This window comes from Elephas maximus, chromosome 14, assembly GCF_024166365.1.
Source record: "Elephas maximus indicus isolate mEleMax1 chromosome 14, mEleMax1 primary haplotype, whole genome shotgun sequence".
Lineage (NCBI taxonomy): Eukaryota > Metazoa > Chordata > Mammalia > Proboscidea > Elephantidae > Elephas > Elephas maximus.
Genome location: NC_064832.1, coordinates 93,649,744 through 93,665,664, shown reverse-complemented (window position 1 = coordinate 93,665,664; position 15,921 = coordinate 93,649,744). Strand labels below are relative to the sequence as shown.

At 43.4% G+C, this 15,921-nt stretch overlaps 1 protein-coding gene across 15 annotated transcripts in view; it reads left to right on the top strand.

The window, feature by feature from the left end:
* Positions 1-15,921, top strand: part of DOCK9 (dedicator of cytokinesis 9) — a 336,790-nt gene that overhangs the window by 202,252 nt on the left and 118,617 nt on the right. For all 15 annotated transcript variants that reach the window (XM_049853240.1, XM_049853234.1, XM_049853243.1 and 12 more), the window contains 6 exons: positions 5,570-5,644; positions 6,421-6,561; positions 7,047-7,250; positions 7,658-7,780; positions 13,334-13,416; positions 13,981-14,103. In XM_049853240.1, the coding sequence (XP_049709197.1) occupies positions 5,570-5,644; positions 6,421-6,561; positions 7,047-7,250; positions 7,658-7,780; positions 13,334-13,416; positions 13,981-14,103 (749 nt within the window). The remainder of the gene's footprint in view (positions 1-5,569; positions 5,645-6,420; positions 6,562-7,046; positions 7,251-7,657; positions 7,781-13,333; positions 13,417-13,980; positions 14,104-15,921) is intronic.

Sequence of the window (15,921 nt, the reverse complement as noted above, 5' to 3'; positions counted from 1 at the left end):
ACTCCTTCAGCCGCTGTTTATTGAGCGCCCCCTCTGTTTAATGCCTCTTGCTAGGCCTTGGGAGGGACGGCAGGAGCTGAGACAATGAATTTCCTTTTTATCTATCTCATTGCAGGGCCATCAATGAATGTGTGGTAGATTATAAGCTTTTGGGTTATTTTCAAATCAAAAGCTGTCTCTTCTTTTCCATTAAAAGATCTCTCTAGTGAATAATATACCCCCTGAGTATCAGTGGCAACTTCAGGAAGTGCTGTGTCTGTTTTGTCTAGTTACATATACAGGTATGTAGACGTAGATGCAGATGCATATGTAGGTGTACACACACACACACACCTATATATGTTTGTATGTGTTTTTTAAAAAATATGCTCACAATCTATCCGTTGCTCTGAAACTTGTTCTGTTAGTAATATTTTATAAATGTCTCTCGGGATCATCTGTCTCTCTCTGTGTATGTTGTTGGGTGCTGAAGAGTCCATTTCACCGCACATCGACCCTATAGGACAGAGTAGAACTGCCCCATAGAGTTTCCGAGGCTGTAACCTTTATGGAAGCAGACTGCTAGGTCTTTTTCACATGGAGCGGCTGGTGGGTTCGAACCACTGACCTTTTGGTTAGCAGCTAAGCGCTTAAGCGCTGCACCACCAGCATGCCTTCTCTCTCTTTCAATCTATATATGTGTGTATGTTTATATACATACAGAGAGAGAAATGAAAAAATGTGTGTATCTGTGTCGCTGTTTATCCTTTTAGTTATATGGAGCTTACAGCCGTCATTCTCACCTTGTTCATTTCTTAACTGCTAGCACTGGTGGCCCAGTGGTTAGGAACTCGACTGCTAACCAAAAGGTTGGCAGTTTGAATCTACCAGCTGCTCTTTGGAAACCATGGGGGGGCAGTTCTACCCTGTCCTATTGGGCCGCTATGAGTCGAAATCTACTCGATGGCAATGGTTTGTTTTTTTTTTTTTTAAAGCACAGTCAAAGGAACTGCTAACCAAAAGGTCAGTGGTTCACATTCACAGCTGTTCCATGGGAGAAAGAAGTGGCAGTCTGCTTCTGTAGATTACAGCACTGGAAACCCTACGGAGCAGTTCTGCTCTATCCTAGAGAGTTGCTATGGCTCGGAATCAACTCCACAGCAGTGTGTTTTTTTGTTGGCTTTTTTGTTAGTTTCTTTAGCACAGTCTGCTTGAGACAACAAGCATCTTTTAGAAGGGCATCAGGAATTACATCTTCGTGAGAACCCATTGCTCTATTCTAGTCTCTGAGATCATAGTATTTGCCTTTGTTAAAGTACTGAAGCAGACAATTAAGAAGTAGAATGCGTTACACTTATTGGTAGCTTGTAGCACCTTGTACTGATAGGAACCATCACAGCAGTAGGCATGTGGAGCTAATTCCTTTGGGTCTGTTTGGAAGGTTCCACTTGCCCAGGTTCTAGCTCCTTTAATATGAAAAATTTGGAAAGGTGAAAGGCAGGATAAAGAAGTGGTCCCATCTCCTGTATGAAGAGAGCCCACGTCTGTGTCTCCTAATGCTGCTGTAGCGGAAATACCACGGAGTGGATGGCTTTGAAGAGCAGACATTCATGTTCTCACAGTTCTGGAGGCTAGGAGTCTGATTCAGGGTATAGTCGGGGCTGTGCCTGCGCTCTCTCTGGGCTCTCTAGGGCACGGTTTGTTCCTGTCTCCAGCTCCTGGCAGCCCCGGGTGTTTTTTGGCGTTCCTTGATTTGTAGGTGGGTGCTCACAGGCTGTCCTGCCCCTTTGTGACCCTCCTTGCATGTCTATCCTTTTCTTTTTATAAGACCCCACTCAGAAGGAATTGGATTAGGACCCACCCTACTCTGGTATGACTTCCTTAACTGGTCATGTCTGCAGAGAAAAACCCTGTTTCCCCAAACAGGGTCACGTTCCCAGGTGCAAAGGCTGGAATTTCAGTGTATGTTTTTGGGGGACACACCTCAGTCCATGTATAACCTGTCCCAGCCACATGTTTTACCCTGTAAGCATGAACAGAAGATTTGTAGGAATGTCTGTTAACCTCCCTAAATTTGAAAGTCCCATGGATAGTACCCAGCCAGATAAAGTTTGTTGTGGCAAGAGACTAGAGCCATTGTCTGTTCAACATTTTTATTCAGAAATGGAAATGGAATTCAGGGAGGCTAAATGGTTTGCCCAAGCCACCTCAGCTGGTTAATAACTGAACCAAAACTGGAAGCCAGCTTCTCAGTTACCATTCTGGTGGTCATTTCATGTTGCTAGACAGACAGTTGGTTAGACATAGCCAGGAGAGAACTTGGTTCATTGCTATGAGCCTATTAGAACAACTACATGGCAGAGAAAATTAAGGAGATGTTTAATTTCTCATTAGCCGTGGTTAGAAGTCTGACAGTAGACCCCTCACCATCACCAACAGAGAAGACAAGATGCCTTCTCCACTTTCTGTATTGTGACTGTCACTCGCCCACCGGGTGGCTGGGATGTGACTCATGGTCTTTGGGGAAAGTACCAGATGACAGAGGCCGTTCTGTTCTGACTCTGTAGACTTAACAGTGGAGACTGAGAGTAACAGAGCTCTGCCTGCCAAGAAGACCAGGACAATAGGTTTAGGGGCACCAGGCACGAGAAATAATGAGGTTGGGGATGATTTCTGTATTATGAATGTCTTAGACGCTTTTCCTTTTCTACTCTTTCATTCTGTTCCAAATCCCAGATCTCTGGCCCCCGTGTCTGCCACCATGTCTTTTTCCAGCTATGGCGTCTCTTCTTCTGCCCATCCCTTCAGTGTTGGGGCCCTTGGGGTTCTGTCTCAGACTCCCTTTTCACACTTTCCTCCATGGGATCTCTTCCACTCCCAAGACTTAAATTTTCCACGTCTGCGCTGATGCCTTCCAAATTTGTAATTCCAGACTTGTGCTCAAGTCCCATCTGTCTGCCTACTGGATGTTTCCATTTGGGAGCCCCACAAATGATGAACCCCACTTTGTTCATCATCTACTCCACAAACATGCTCTTCTTCCTGAATTACCTGTCTCAGTTAGTAGATGAGCCATTCAACAGGTAACCCAAACTAGAAAGGTAGTAGGAATTTTAGGGGTCTTACCATCTCCTTAGGTGCCTGGGTGGTGCAGTTTGTGCTTGACTAGTAACCTAAAGGGTGGCAGTTTGGACCCACCCAGCACCACCACGGAAGAAAGGCCTGGCAGTCTGCTTCCATAAAGATTACAGCCAAGAAAACCGTATGTAGCAGTTCTACCCTGTAACACATGGGACCACAAAGAGTTGCAATTGACATGACGGCAGTGGTTTGGTTTACTGTCTCCTTACTTTGCACGTTTATATCTCTCCCTCGTTCTCCAGGCCTGTGGATGCTGCTTTAAGTAGTTCAGACCCTTGTGATCTCTCCTGGCTCATGACAACAGCCTCTGGTCTCACCATTATTTAATCCATTGCCTCACTGCCACTCAAATGGTGCCTCTGAAATGCAGATCTGGTTATTTCATTCCCTTGCAGAGTTTTTTATTATTCTGAATGAATCCCCCATCTTTAGCGTACAAATCCCAGACTCATTTCTCCTCGCTTCCCCCCATGTTCAACCATTTAGTCATCCTGAATGACTTGCCATTGCTCAGGTGTGACCTGCACCCTTGTACCTGCTGTACTGTCCTCACAGAAGGCCCCCTCTCCTTTCCTGTCCAGATAGTCCTTGCCCTTGAAGATGGGCCTTCGCCTGGGACATCTTTCCTGACTACCACCTCCTCGTCCAGGTTGGCTCCCGCTGTCCCTGAGGCTCTGTTTTCTCCTCTTCATTGCCCGTTTATGCCCTGTCTCTCCAGCAGATGTTCCTTGGGAACTTCGTTTCATTTGTGTTTGTATTGCCAGTAGTGCCTGGAACACAATCCACTCTCAAAAAATTTATCAAATGAATCAGTGATGCCCCTTCTACTAAACCAGTCCCTGTCGAGTCAATTCAGACCCATGGTGACCCCATCTGTTGCATAGTAGAACTGCTCCATAGAGCTTTCAAGGCTGTGACCTTTTGGAAGCAGATTGCCAGGCCTATCTTCTGAGGTGCCCCTTAGTGGGTTCAAACTGCTAACCTTTCATTCGGTATTCGAGCACTTAACTGTATGTCCTACACAAAACGGTCCTTTAAGATCTGCCATAGTGTTCCCTCCCCCCCATTTAAAGGTCATTGCTCTTAAGCTCTTGCTGACACTCTCAGTCTAGACAGGGCTCTATGTCCTTCCAGCCATCTGGAATCATCTCCAGCCACAGTGTTCTGTTCGTGCCATGTAGCCTTTCCATTAAGCCTGGGATCCCTTAAGCCTGGGATGTTTATGTTTTCCTTCTGCAAAAGACGTCTTTAAAGTGTGAAAAAGCAAGCATGTCATGTTGAGAACTAAGGTGTGCCTGACCCAAGCCGTGGTCTTTTCAGTCCCCTCATATGCATGCAAAAGCTGAGCAGTAAATAAAGAAGACTGAAGAAGAATTGATGCCTTTGAATTGTGGTGTTGGCAAAGAATATTGAATATAATGAGGACTGCCTGTGTGTGCCAGAAGAATGAACAGATCTGTCTTGGAAGAAGTACAGCCCAAATGCTCCTTAGAGGTGAGGATGGTGAGACTTCGTCTCAGGTACTTTGGACATGTTATCAGGAGGGACCAGTCCCTGGAGAAGGACGTGATGGTTGGTAAGGATGAGGGTCAGCAAAACAGAGGAAGACCCTTCACGAGATGAATTGACACAGTGGCTGCGACAATGGGCTCAAGCATAACAACGACTGTAAGGATGGCACAGGACTGGGCAATGTTTCATTTGTGGGACACGACTCACCGGCACCTAACAACAACCCCTTCATCCAAAGTCATCCTTTTTCCCTTTACTTTATAAAGCCTTTTTTAAAAACTGTTCAGTGTTTAATGATTCTCTTGCTTTCTTTGTGTTGCTAATGACTCTCCATTTGGACAGCAGCTTCTTAAGGACAAGGATCCTGTCTTTTCTTTCTGCTGTGCTTACATTGTGTGCTGCATACTTGATGGTCTGTATTTGTCCGTTGATGGTTAACTCAGACGACGAGGTAGAGCGGCTCGAGCCAGACTCTTCAGGACGGGGCACATATTTGGACACTTCCGTAAGAAAGGGATTTTTTCACCAAAAGAAAAAAAGACCAGACTTACTGGCCTGACAGAGACTGGAGAAAGCCCAAGAGTATGGCCCCAGGCACCCTTTTAGCTCAGTAATGAAGTCATTTCTGAGTTTCACCCTTCAGCCAAAGATTAGACAGGCCCATAAAACAAAACAAGACTAAAGGGGCACACCAGCCCAGGGGCAAGAACTGGAAGGCAGGAGGGGACAGAAAGGCCGGTAATATGGAACCCAAGGTCAAGAAGAGAGAGTGTTGACATGTCGTGAGGTTGGCAACCAGTGTCACAAAACAATGTATGTACCAACCGTTTAATGAGAAACTTGTGTTGGTCTGTAAACCTTCATCTAAAGTACAATAAAAAAAAAGATCATAAAGGAAGGATTTTTAAAGTGTAATTGTTATTTATCTTGTCATCAGAGTACCAGAGAAGCAGAAATCAAACTGAAAAGTGAAAGCAGAGTTAAGCTTTTTCACTTGGACCCTGATGCCCAGGTAAGAAATATTTTAAAATTGTTAACTGAGTGGGAGGAAGAAAACTTCAGACTGGATTGTTTATGTATTTCGGATTGATAAGCAATATAACAACAATATAGAAAATTGGGAAAAGATAGAAACCACCTATAACCTCATCACCACAGCACAACTATAGTTAGTGTTTGATAATTAATTGGTGCTTGAAAATCAAGAGACATTTATTCAAAAACATTCTCAGGCCCCCTCGGGTCCACAAGAATATACAATATGCTCCATGAATACCCATCACTGTATGTGCCCCATAATCAGTGACATTTTCTGCCTAGCCCAGACTCCATCCTGGACACAAGCCTTCCAGTGCCTGAGTACACATTTGTGTCCCAGCAAAACCCAAAACTCCTGTGTGGCAAGGCCCTTCAGGGTTGCCCACAAGGTTCATGAGTTACTTGAAGAAGGCAAAGATTCCCCCATGTTCTCTCCCTATTCATGTGTTGTCTTTTTCTATAGACCTCCTCTTCCCCATTTTACTTGAGTCATGAGTATTTTTCACTGCTTTTCCATAGACTTCATGTTAGCTCTGTATGGTCATCCACCAAGTAGCTAGACCATCATTTACTTGGCCAATAATCTAAAATTAGGTTGTTTTCCATTTTTTAATATTAGCAATAACACTATTACAAATAAATGCATCCATATAGCTTTACTTGTTTTAGACCATTTCCTTTAGGATACGTTTGTGATGGAGTTGTTTAAATGGAAGAGTAATCTGTGTATATTTGCATTTTCTTTTAAAGAAGCTCGACTATCCATCCGCCGAGCCAGAAGTGAAGCCCTTTAAGGAGAAGTTTGGAAAACAAATTCTGGTCAGGTGCAACGATTTGTCTTTCAATTTGCAATGCTGTGTCGCTGAAAATGAAGAAGGACCCACTACAAATGTAATTTTCCTTTTACAGAATAAAAGTTTTTTTTTTTTTTTTTTTAGTTTTTCTGAGGTGGCGGTTATAGTGCAGTCAGGATGTGAAATTCTAGTTTTTGGTTTCACAGAGGTCCAAGGGTTAAGTTGCTCTGCGGAGAGCCAGTCAGCCTTCAGGAACAGGATTCTTTTGAGGTGGGGTAAGGATGGTGGGCTTATGCTCGGCGTTCCAGGAGACCATTTTTATCGTGAATACTTAAAGAGAGCAACTGTCCATTTTCTGTAGAGCATAAATTAAGTAGCCAAGCACTTAAACAGTAATATAATTTTTCTTTGGTCTCCTAAAATTTTTATAAGCTGATACTCTTTGGGGCAAAGGAGAAGACTGTTTAGCAGGTGTTTATAGCAGTGATCATAAATAGGTCTGGTTTCTCCTTTGATAGCAGCATACTTTTTCCCTGACAGTTTGAGTGCTATTGATGGTCTGGATTACTTTGTTTCATCCAGGTAGAGCCTTTCTTTGTTACCCTATCCCTGTTTGACATAAAATACAACCGAAAGATTTCTGCTGATTTCCACGTGGACCTGAACCATTTCTCAGTGAGGCAGATGCTGGCCACCATGCCCCCGGCCCTGGTGAACGGTGGCGGGCAGACCTCACCTGGGCTTCAGGACGTCCTTCCGGAAGCCGCCATGCAGTATCCCAAGCAGGTGGGGGCACAAACCCAAAGGCAGAGCTGCTAAGAATGGTCTCGCGTGTGCTATGTAAATATATTGAAAACGCCCAATGAGGCTTTGTAATGACCGTTGGGGCAACTTAAACTGTTGATTTTATTGGCAGTATGTGTAATTTTTTTTTTTTTTTTTATGTGTAATTAGACTGTAGAAGCAAGCTGAGAGGGAAATGATTTTTTATTTCTTGTTTCTAAACTTTCTCCTAGTTGCCTCCCCTACTGAATGGCTTTTTCGAGATGACGAACTCTCGATCAGCTAACCGGTTAGGCACCTGGTGTTTCTCAGTAGCTGTACTGTTACACTGTCTAGAACGTGCATGCTCACGGGGTTTGTTTACTACAGCTGCGGATCCTACTTACTGAAGGAAATTGTCTCTCCTCTAGGGGGTATTTTCAGTCACCTGTCCTCATCCAGATATATTTCTTGTGGCCAGGATCGAGAAGGTCCTCCAGGGGAGCATCACACACTGTGCTGAGCCATACATGAAGAGTTCGGACTCCTCTAAGGTACGACTGACGTTCGTGGTTTGTTGTCGGTGTTAGTTGCCATCGAGTCAGCCCCTGACTCATGGCAGCCCCATGCACAAAAGGTCACCAGTGCTGCCTGGCCCTGTTCCATCCCTGTGATCGGCTGTGGATCACACAGTGTTTCGTCGTGATTCACAGGGTTTTCACAGGCAGATTTTCAGCATAGATCTCCAGGCCTTTCTTCCTGATCTGTCTTGGTCTGGAAGCTCCGCTGAAACCTTCCAGCATCATAGCAACACACAGGTCACCAGTGACAGACAGGTGGTGGCTGGGCATGAGGCACATTGGCCAGGAATTGAACCCAGGTCTCCTGCATGGGAGTTGAGAGTCCACAACTGAAATTGCCAGTACCTAATGACTCTTTAAAAGCAAATGGGGGAAGTTACTCAGTGTTTCTTCATCTGTTGGGTCAGCTTATCAATCTGCTTTCCATTTAGGTGTAATCTGTTGGATTTATACGTTGTTTTTGTCATTGTCATTGTTATTAGCTGTCGTCAAGTCAGCTGTGACTCATGGTTACCCCATGCAGAATGGGACAAAATGACAAGCCCTGCACTATCCCCGTGATTGGTTGTGGATCAGACAGTGTTCTGTTGTGATCCATAGGGTTTTCATTGGCTGGTTTTGGAAGTAGGTTACCTGGCCTCTCTTCCTAGTCTGCCATAGTCTGGAAGCTCTGCCGGAACTTGTTCAGGGTCATAACAACACACAAGCCTCTGCAAACAGACAGGTGGTGGGGTGTGCATGACGTGCAGTGGTTGGGAATTGAACCCGCATCTCCCACATGGGAGGTGAGAGTTTTACCACTGACCCACCAATGCCTCATGCTTTGTTCTTGGTCCTTTATGCTATATGATGATTAAAAGCAATCTGAAAAAAGAGTTGATGTTTTACTCGCTTTATGCCAAAATATTACTGCTTGAAGAAAGCAAAGTTAAGCTTTATATTTATAGCCTAAAAGATGTAGAGTACACATATTTATGTATCTGATTTGCAATGAAAAGCTGTCCAGTGTATAAACTAAATGCTTCATTTCACCTGTCAACCCTGGTAATTTTAAAATAATTTGTAAAGGAATTGCTAGCTTAATAGTAGACCATCTGCCATTAAAAGAAAAATACGTTATATTCACAGAGTTCATTGCACATGTTGGCTGTGTCTCTGGGTTCCGCAGTTCTATTTTGGTCCATTTACACTAATTGAGGAGTTTATTCCATCATATCTTTGATATGAAGTGTCTATTGGTTTAGACATTTGTGTTTCAAATCTAAAAGGCATGATTTTACAAAGGTTACATGATGCTGTTACAAGGAAAAGTGCTTTCCAAGTTAAGACTGTTCTTCATATACTATACCTGTAATAAGGAAGGGTGGTGCTTCTTCATGTTTCCAGGAACTCATGCTAGAGGTCTTTGTAAACACGAGAAAGATAAGACATAGGGGTTTATCATCGGTACGTGGAACTCAGAAGTTCTGTTCTGAGGAGCAGTATTGTAAATAGAATTTCCCTTCTATAAAGACACGGAGTGTTACATATTCATGATAAGAAAAAGGTAGCACAGAAGCTAAATAATTGAATAGAACATGGATAATTTTTTTTTTTTTTTTTACTGCCAACTACTGAGAAAAAAAGTGGAATTAATTAGATTTAAATAGAGGTCAGTGAAAATGTAGAATGCGCTACTGCTTCTGAACTGAAGTGGCACTGGGACCTGGCCCAGAACTTTAGCAGAATGGTTCTGAAGCCTAGATATATTTCAAGTCAGTGGTTTTCCCACTTGAAATTGAATTTTCTTTGCACTTTCCATTATAAGTAGGGTTTTTCTTCTTTTTTTTTTTAACTGACAAATGGAAAGGAAAGAGGGAGAAAAATTCTTTCAAGGAAACTAAGTGATAATAGGAGAAGTGTGAAAGGACTGAAAAAGGGGATGACAGAGAGAGAACGCGTGAATGCTTGAGTGCCTGCGTGCATGTGCGCGTTTGTCTGAACTGAAATCACCGAGATGTGAACAGTGGAAGAAGAAACGTGGGGAGACCACAGACTGGGAGACAATCTTGTCTCAGGTGGTTTGGCCGAGTAAAGTCAGCGACTCAGGGCCACTGGTTTTTGTCCCGAGGGGGCAGGGTTTTGGTGGCAGAGGTGGTATAAGCTTGAGTAGAAAAGGGAAAGGAAACAGGCAAGGTGCACGTATGATGTATTTTCAAAGTAGTGTTTCTTAATTGGGGGAGTGCCTGGATATAGACATACCATAGAATTACTGAATATTAGAACTAGAAAGGATATTATACCTCCGTATATACTTCACAAAGCTGAGGTATAGAAAGGTGTGGTTACCTGCTTAGTGTCACACAGCTTAGCGGCCAGAGGGCTCTTGACTGTCACTTCTTACCACGTGTGCTACCCGGCTTGTGTGAGCTCCCGAGTGCTATTGTCAATACCGGTTTCACATGCGCTTAGTTCTTTTGTTTTTATGTTTTGTGAGAGGCCCTCTTGGAGATGGCGCTGATACATTGACCAGGGGATGGTCAGCTGTCAGAGTGGACAGCCCTCAGGCTCTCACCTGGGTCTACTGAGTGGATTCAGAGCTTTGTCTGTCAATCTGTGTGGTCACTCATACATCACACTTGTCCACCACCATGCAGGGTGGTCTTTAAGAAACAGGTTCTCGGAGGCAGAAGACCTGGTGCTGAGTGCCTAACTAACCTGGGTCCTTTGGTCAAACCACTTCGCCTCTCTGGGCCCCATATGTCCCATCTGTAAATGTAGAATGGTGTTACTGCCTGTCTCTGCTTTCCTCACAGGGACCATGTTAGGAGCAAACATAGAATGTGCAAACAGACGGCGCTGTGGAAACGTCAAGGCACTGACTGCGTGGAAGATGTCGTCATTTATTATAGCTGTAGTCAAGTTAATGCCTGTTTACCTAGGCACATTGGTTTTTTGGCTATTGAAAGCTGACTAAAGTTTGATCTCTGGAGATAAGCTGTTTCATTTTTTTAAACCAGGTCTATGAAACCTTGACTGAGAAGCTCTTTTATGATTTGATTAATAGCCAATGAAGGCACAAGATAAAATCTACTCTGCTGACTGTGTATGCAGCATATTTCCAAAGCCTGTATGAACCAATTCTGTTTTTTTTGTTTTTTTTCTGTTAGCTCTGCCAGCCCAGTGCACAGTTTCAAATTTGGCATCTCATATTGGTACAAAAAGCAGCTGTCGCTGTGGGTTAGACTTGACACTGTCCACTTCCCAGTGTCCGTTGGGCATCTGTTGAAGTCAGCTTTCCCCTCATTACCTATGGAGTGGGGAGCTCCTTCTTGGGTTCATTATTCATGCATTTGTTTTCCTGTCACCTCTAAAGCATTGAGTTAATGGTGCCATTAAGACTCAACATCAGACTAGGAAGAAGATGTTACAGAAGGATTTTTTTTTCCTTTATGTCCAAGTTTTCATGTTTTCCAGGATGGCCTAGAACATCATTTGGACTAAATTTTTGCATTGGAGGAAATTTTTATGAAAAGTCCCTGTATGTGTCTGCCATGCATAGACTAGAGTGAGGGAGGGAGGGGAAAAGGGAGGGAAGGAAGGAAGGAGGGAAGGAAATGAAAAAAAAAAAAATTCCAACTTTCATGCATATTTTGTTCTGTCTGTACCCTTGGTAAGTCTGAGTGCTCAGCCCATATTAGCTACAGGAAGAGTGAAACTTAACTGAAACCTTGTATTTTAACTTTAAGATTTATGCAAGTATTTCAGTGCGGTATTTACTCTACAACATGCTCATTATTGTTAAAGCCTAAAAATAATAGTTTTTACCTGACAATGTTAAATTGGTGCTCCAGAAAGACAGACCACTTTACATGGTGACCATGTATGCCAGAGGCCCCCCTTTGTCACTCTGGGGAGACATGAGCCTGTCCTCCTTGGAAGGGAAGGACCTGATGCTCTCCTGACATTCTTTTCAGTAGAGATGTGGTTTTCCTGTTCAGTCACAAAGGCAGCACTTCCCACAGCATGGTTATGACAGCATTGCAAAGTTCCGTAACTGGGAGATACTGAAAGTACAGCCAGGCTCTTGCCTTTCTTCTGACATACCTCTGGGTGAACTCAAACCTCCAGCCTTCCTGTTTGCAGTCAAGTGCATTAACCATTTGGACCACCTGGGTACACCTTGATGTACTTCCTTAATGTGAAAGACCCTTCAGCCACCGCTCTGACTCTGAATCAAATTTTGTATCGATAACAATGCAGTATCACAGTACGGGCAAACTTGGGGGACATTGGGTGTTCTCTGCTTTAGCAGTAGTGATGTAGTCGATCGATGATGGAACTGTCAGGCATACGTGCCTTGGGCCAAAAGCAAATATGCCTCGCTGTGCACTACAGGGTTAATCAGTCAACCCACAACAAACCAAAGTTAGTCATGAGGAAGTGAAAGTAACAGTAATTTATGCTTAAAAAGCAAGAACATAGCAGTTGAACACCCTGGCCAACTTAAGTCAACACCTATAATGCCTTTGTCATGAATTGAACTGTGTCCCCCAAAAATGTGTGTCAACTTGGCTAGGCCGTGATTCTCAGTGTTGTGTGATTGTCCTCCATTTTGTCATCTGATGTGATTTTCTTGTGTGTTGTAAATCCTACCTCTTTGATGTTAATGAGGCAGGATTAGAGGCAGTTATGCTAATAAGGCAGGACTCAATTTATAAGATTAGGTTGTATCTTGAATCGATCTCTTTTGAGATATAAAAGAGAGAAGCAAGCAGAGAGACAGGGGAACTTCAAGCCACCAAGAATGAAGAACCACAACGGGAGCACGTCCTTTGCACCCGGGGTCTCTGTGCCAAGAAACTTCTAGACCCAGGGGAAGATTGATGACAAGGGCCTTCCTCCAGAGCTGACAAAGAATGCCTCCCCCTGGAGCTGGTGCCCCGAGTTCAGACTTCTAGCCTCCTATACTGTGAGAGAATAAACTTCTGTTTGGTAAAGCCATCCACTTGTGGTATTTTTGTAATAGCGGCACTGGATAACTAAGACAGCCTTAATAATGAAGATTTTTCTCCAAATTGTGAGAATCTGCACAAGTCAGCACACATTAGGAGCTGCAGAAGCTTAGTATTTTTATTGTTCTCATAAAACTCTAGTAATGTTAAATATTTTGACATGAATAATTATTAATAGCCCAGGGAGCCAATGATAAGCCTCAGCCATAAAGAACAATGAAAGCCTGGAAATAGTATTCCTGTTGCCTGTGAAGACTGAAGAAAAGAGGTGCATTTTGGCAACAGTCCTCATTCTATCAAGAGGAGTGTCTTGGGATACCAGGTTGTGATCTATTCTTTGAGAGTCACTGCTGGGAAATACATTCAACAAAAAACCCTGGACTGAGTGTAGCTCTAGCCGTATTCATTGCCATAACATGCATTTCTCTGTGCAAGCTGCTTGTTTAATGAATGTGTAATGATGGCTCTTTACATCATAATTCTGCTATCAGTGGGATGCAGCAACTCATCATTTTATTCTGATGTCTTCAAGGTTGCCCAGAAGGTGCTGAAGAATGCCAAGCAGGCATGCCAAAGACTAGGACAGTACCGAATGCCGTTTGCTTGGGCAGCAAGGTAAGGGGGCACCTTTCCTACCTTTTATATAGATATAGGTACATGATAGATAGGTAGATAGACAGACCAACCTATTCTGTTCCAATTGGCCAGAGAAAAAGAGGATTAGAGTGTGTAAAATTGAAAAATCAGTAGCCCCCAAACCTGAAGAAATCATTTATCAGAGTCACATACTGGAAAGATGATGGCCGGAGGGTGGCCATGTTGGAACGAGCAGCGTGGACAGGAGTGTTTGCTGCAGAGCTGAGATCCCAGATCCCAGCCGCACATCTCCAGCCAGGAGTGGGCTGGCAGCCCAGTGAGGCCTGCAGTCGTGGTCTCTTAATTACCTGACTGTGTGTGTTTTTTCCTAAGCATACGCCATTTGCTGCAACTATTTTCTATGTAAATTGAGTTAGTTGTGCTCATCTTCATAAATATCTTCCGTGTTTTTAGATAATGAGATTTTTCTTGGCGATGGCCAATGGAATAATAATTCGTCGTCACATAGAAACTGGAGTTAAATTATGGCTTTATTTTGGTCTTTTGAGAACGCGATTTAGAAATGTTTCTTTGATATTTCAGGACGTTGTTTAAGGATGCATCTGGAAACCTTGACAAGAACGCCAGGTTTTCTGCTCTTTACAAGCAGGACAGCAATAAACTATCAAATGATGATATGCTGAAGTTACTGGCAGACTTTCGGAAGTGAGTTTCAAGGTCTTATTTGCACACTTGAAAAACTGAAGCCGTGGGGTGTGGGAAGGAGCAGTCTTTGAAATGTCTGGCTCAATCATCATGGGAGATGTTGGAATGAGAACAGCCCATGCTAAGGAGCCTGGAACTTTTCCTCAAAGTCTTGGGAAGGAAGAAAGGGTTTAAAATCAGAAGAGTAACCTTAACCTGGTTAACCTGAATTCCATAAAGAACCTTATCCATGGTGCTGTGAAGGATGGGTAGAGATGAGCCCAGGGAGGAAGAAGGCGTTTGAGAAGCCTTTGACAAGAGATGAGTATGGCCTCAGCAAAGCCGCTGCAAGTGGAAACAGGAGAAGTGAACATGTTCAGGTCATGCCAAAGAACCAGAATATTGGGCCCTGGTTTTCTGATTGGGTGTGAGAGCAGAAAGAGAAAGAAGTGGATGGTAGTCTAAGATGAATACTCCCAGGCTTTTGACTTGCGTGATAGATTGACTCATGGTACCGTTAACTGAATGAGTGACTGGGGGGAGAAGATAGAAACTCATATAACCCAAAACCAGACCCGTTGCCATCAAGTTGATTCCAACTCATAGTGATTCTATAGGACAGAATAGAAGTGCCACATAGGATTTCCAAGGAGCAGCTAGTGGATTCAAACTGCTGACCTTTTTGTTAGCAGCCAGGCTCTTAACCACTGGGCCAGCAGGGCTATTTTCAGACATTGTTCTAAAGGCTTCACCCATATTAATGAGCAAGCCTATGAGGTAGATAATATTGCTACGCCATGTTACAGAGGAAGAGATGGAGGCAGAGCAGTAGAACAGTGTGTCCAACGTCACACAGATAGTAGTAGGTAGAAGTCAGTCTGTCCCAAGGATCTGTGCTCTTAACTGCTATGCTATTCTGCCTCTCTTAACAAGTTCACTTCTTAACCTATAAAACTGATTTGCTTTGCTAGGGATACGGATTTTAGAAATTTCTGGGAAAGCTCTGGGAATGAGAAGTAACTGAGGGTATTAGGAGCTAATGAAATGAACAGCTAAGAAGCAGGAGCTAACTATTCTATGCCATATGTACCCCTTTCAGTGTTTTTTTTTTTTTTTAAATGTACATCAATATAAAAACAATATCAGTTTGCCTAGAACTTAGGAATGATTGTTTAGCTCTACTTAACTTCATTTTTACCTTTTTCTAACTTCTCTTTCTTCAGTGGTAAGACTAGAAGTAAAAGACATGCAGGAGTCATAGGAACAGCCTCAATAAATTACAAAAACTTAGGGAATTCTAATAGTTTCTTATAATTTTTGCATGTCAACAAGCATCTACAGCTTTAAAGATGATGTGGAATCCCTTTATCCAGAGGTTTAAAAGGGGGAAAGAGGAAAAGAATTTTTTAGGTGGATCAAGGTGGGTCTTTATGAAACCGAGGAAGGATTCTCAAGGTTCCGTCCAGTTCTGTGATTTTATAATTCTTGGTTGTCTTGGGTTTTTTCCTTCCCATTTTGGGCCTTCAATGGAAGAGCAACCCTACTTTTCCCTTTGCTGATTTACTTCCCTGTACCAGTGAGCTTTGCAGTTCAGCATAGCAGCTCAAGGGCACACCTGCTGGGTTGATTGTGAATAAATCATTCTCCACCTAGCTTAGGTAATTAGAGCAGGGTAGATGAGGATGCAGGATGCGGGATATGGGATGAGTCCTCGCTGGGTTTGGCCTCGCTGTGTTCCTGGACCATGTGGTGTCCCTAATTGCTGGCACATGTCTGACTGTCGTGCATCCTGGTAAGGAAGGAGGCCTGGTCAGAAGTACTCCTGGATCGTATGAGAAT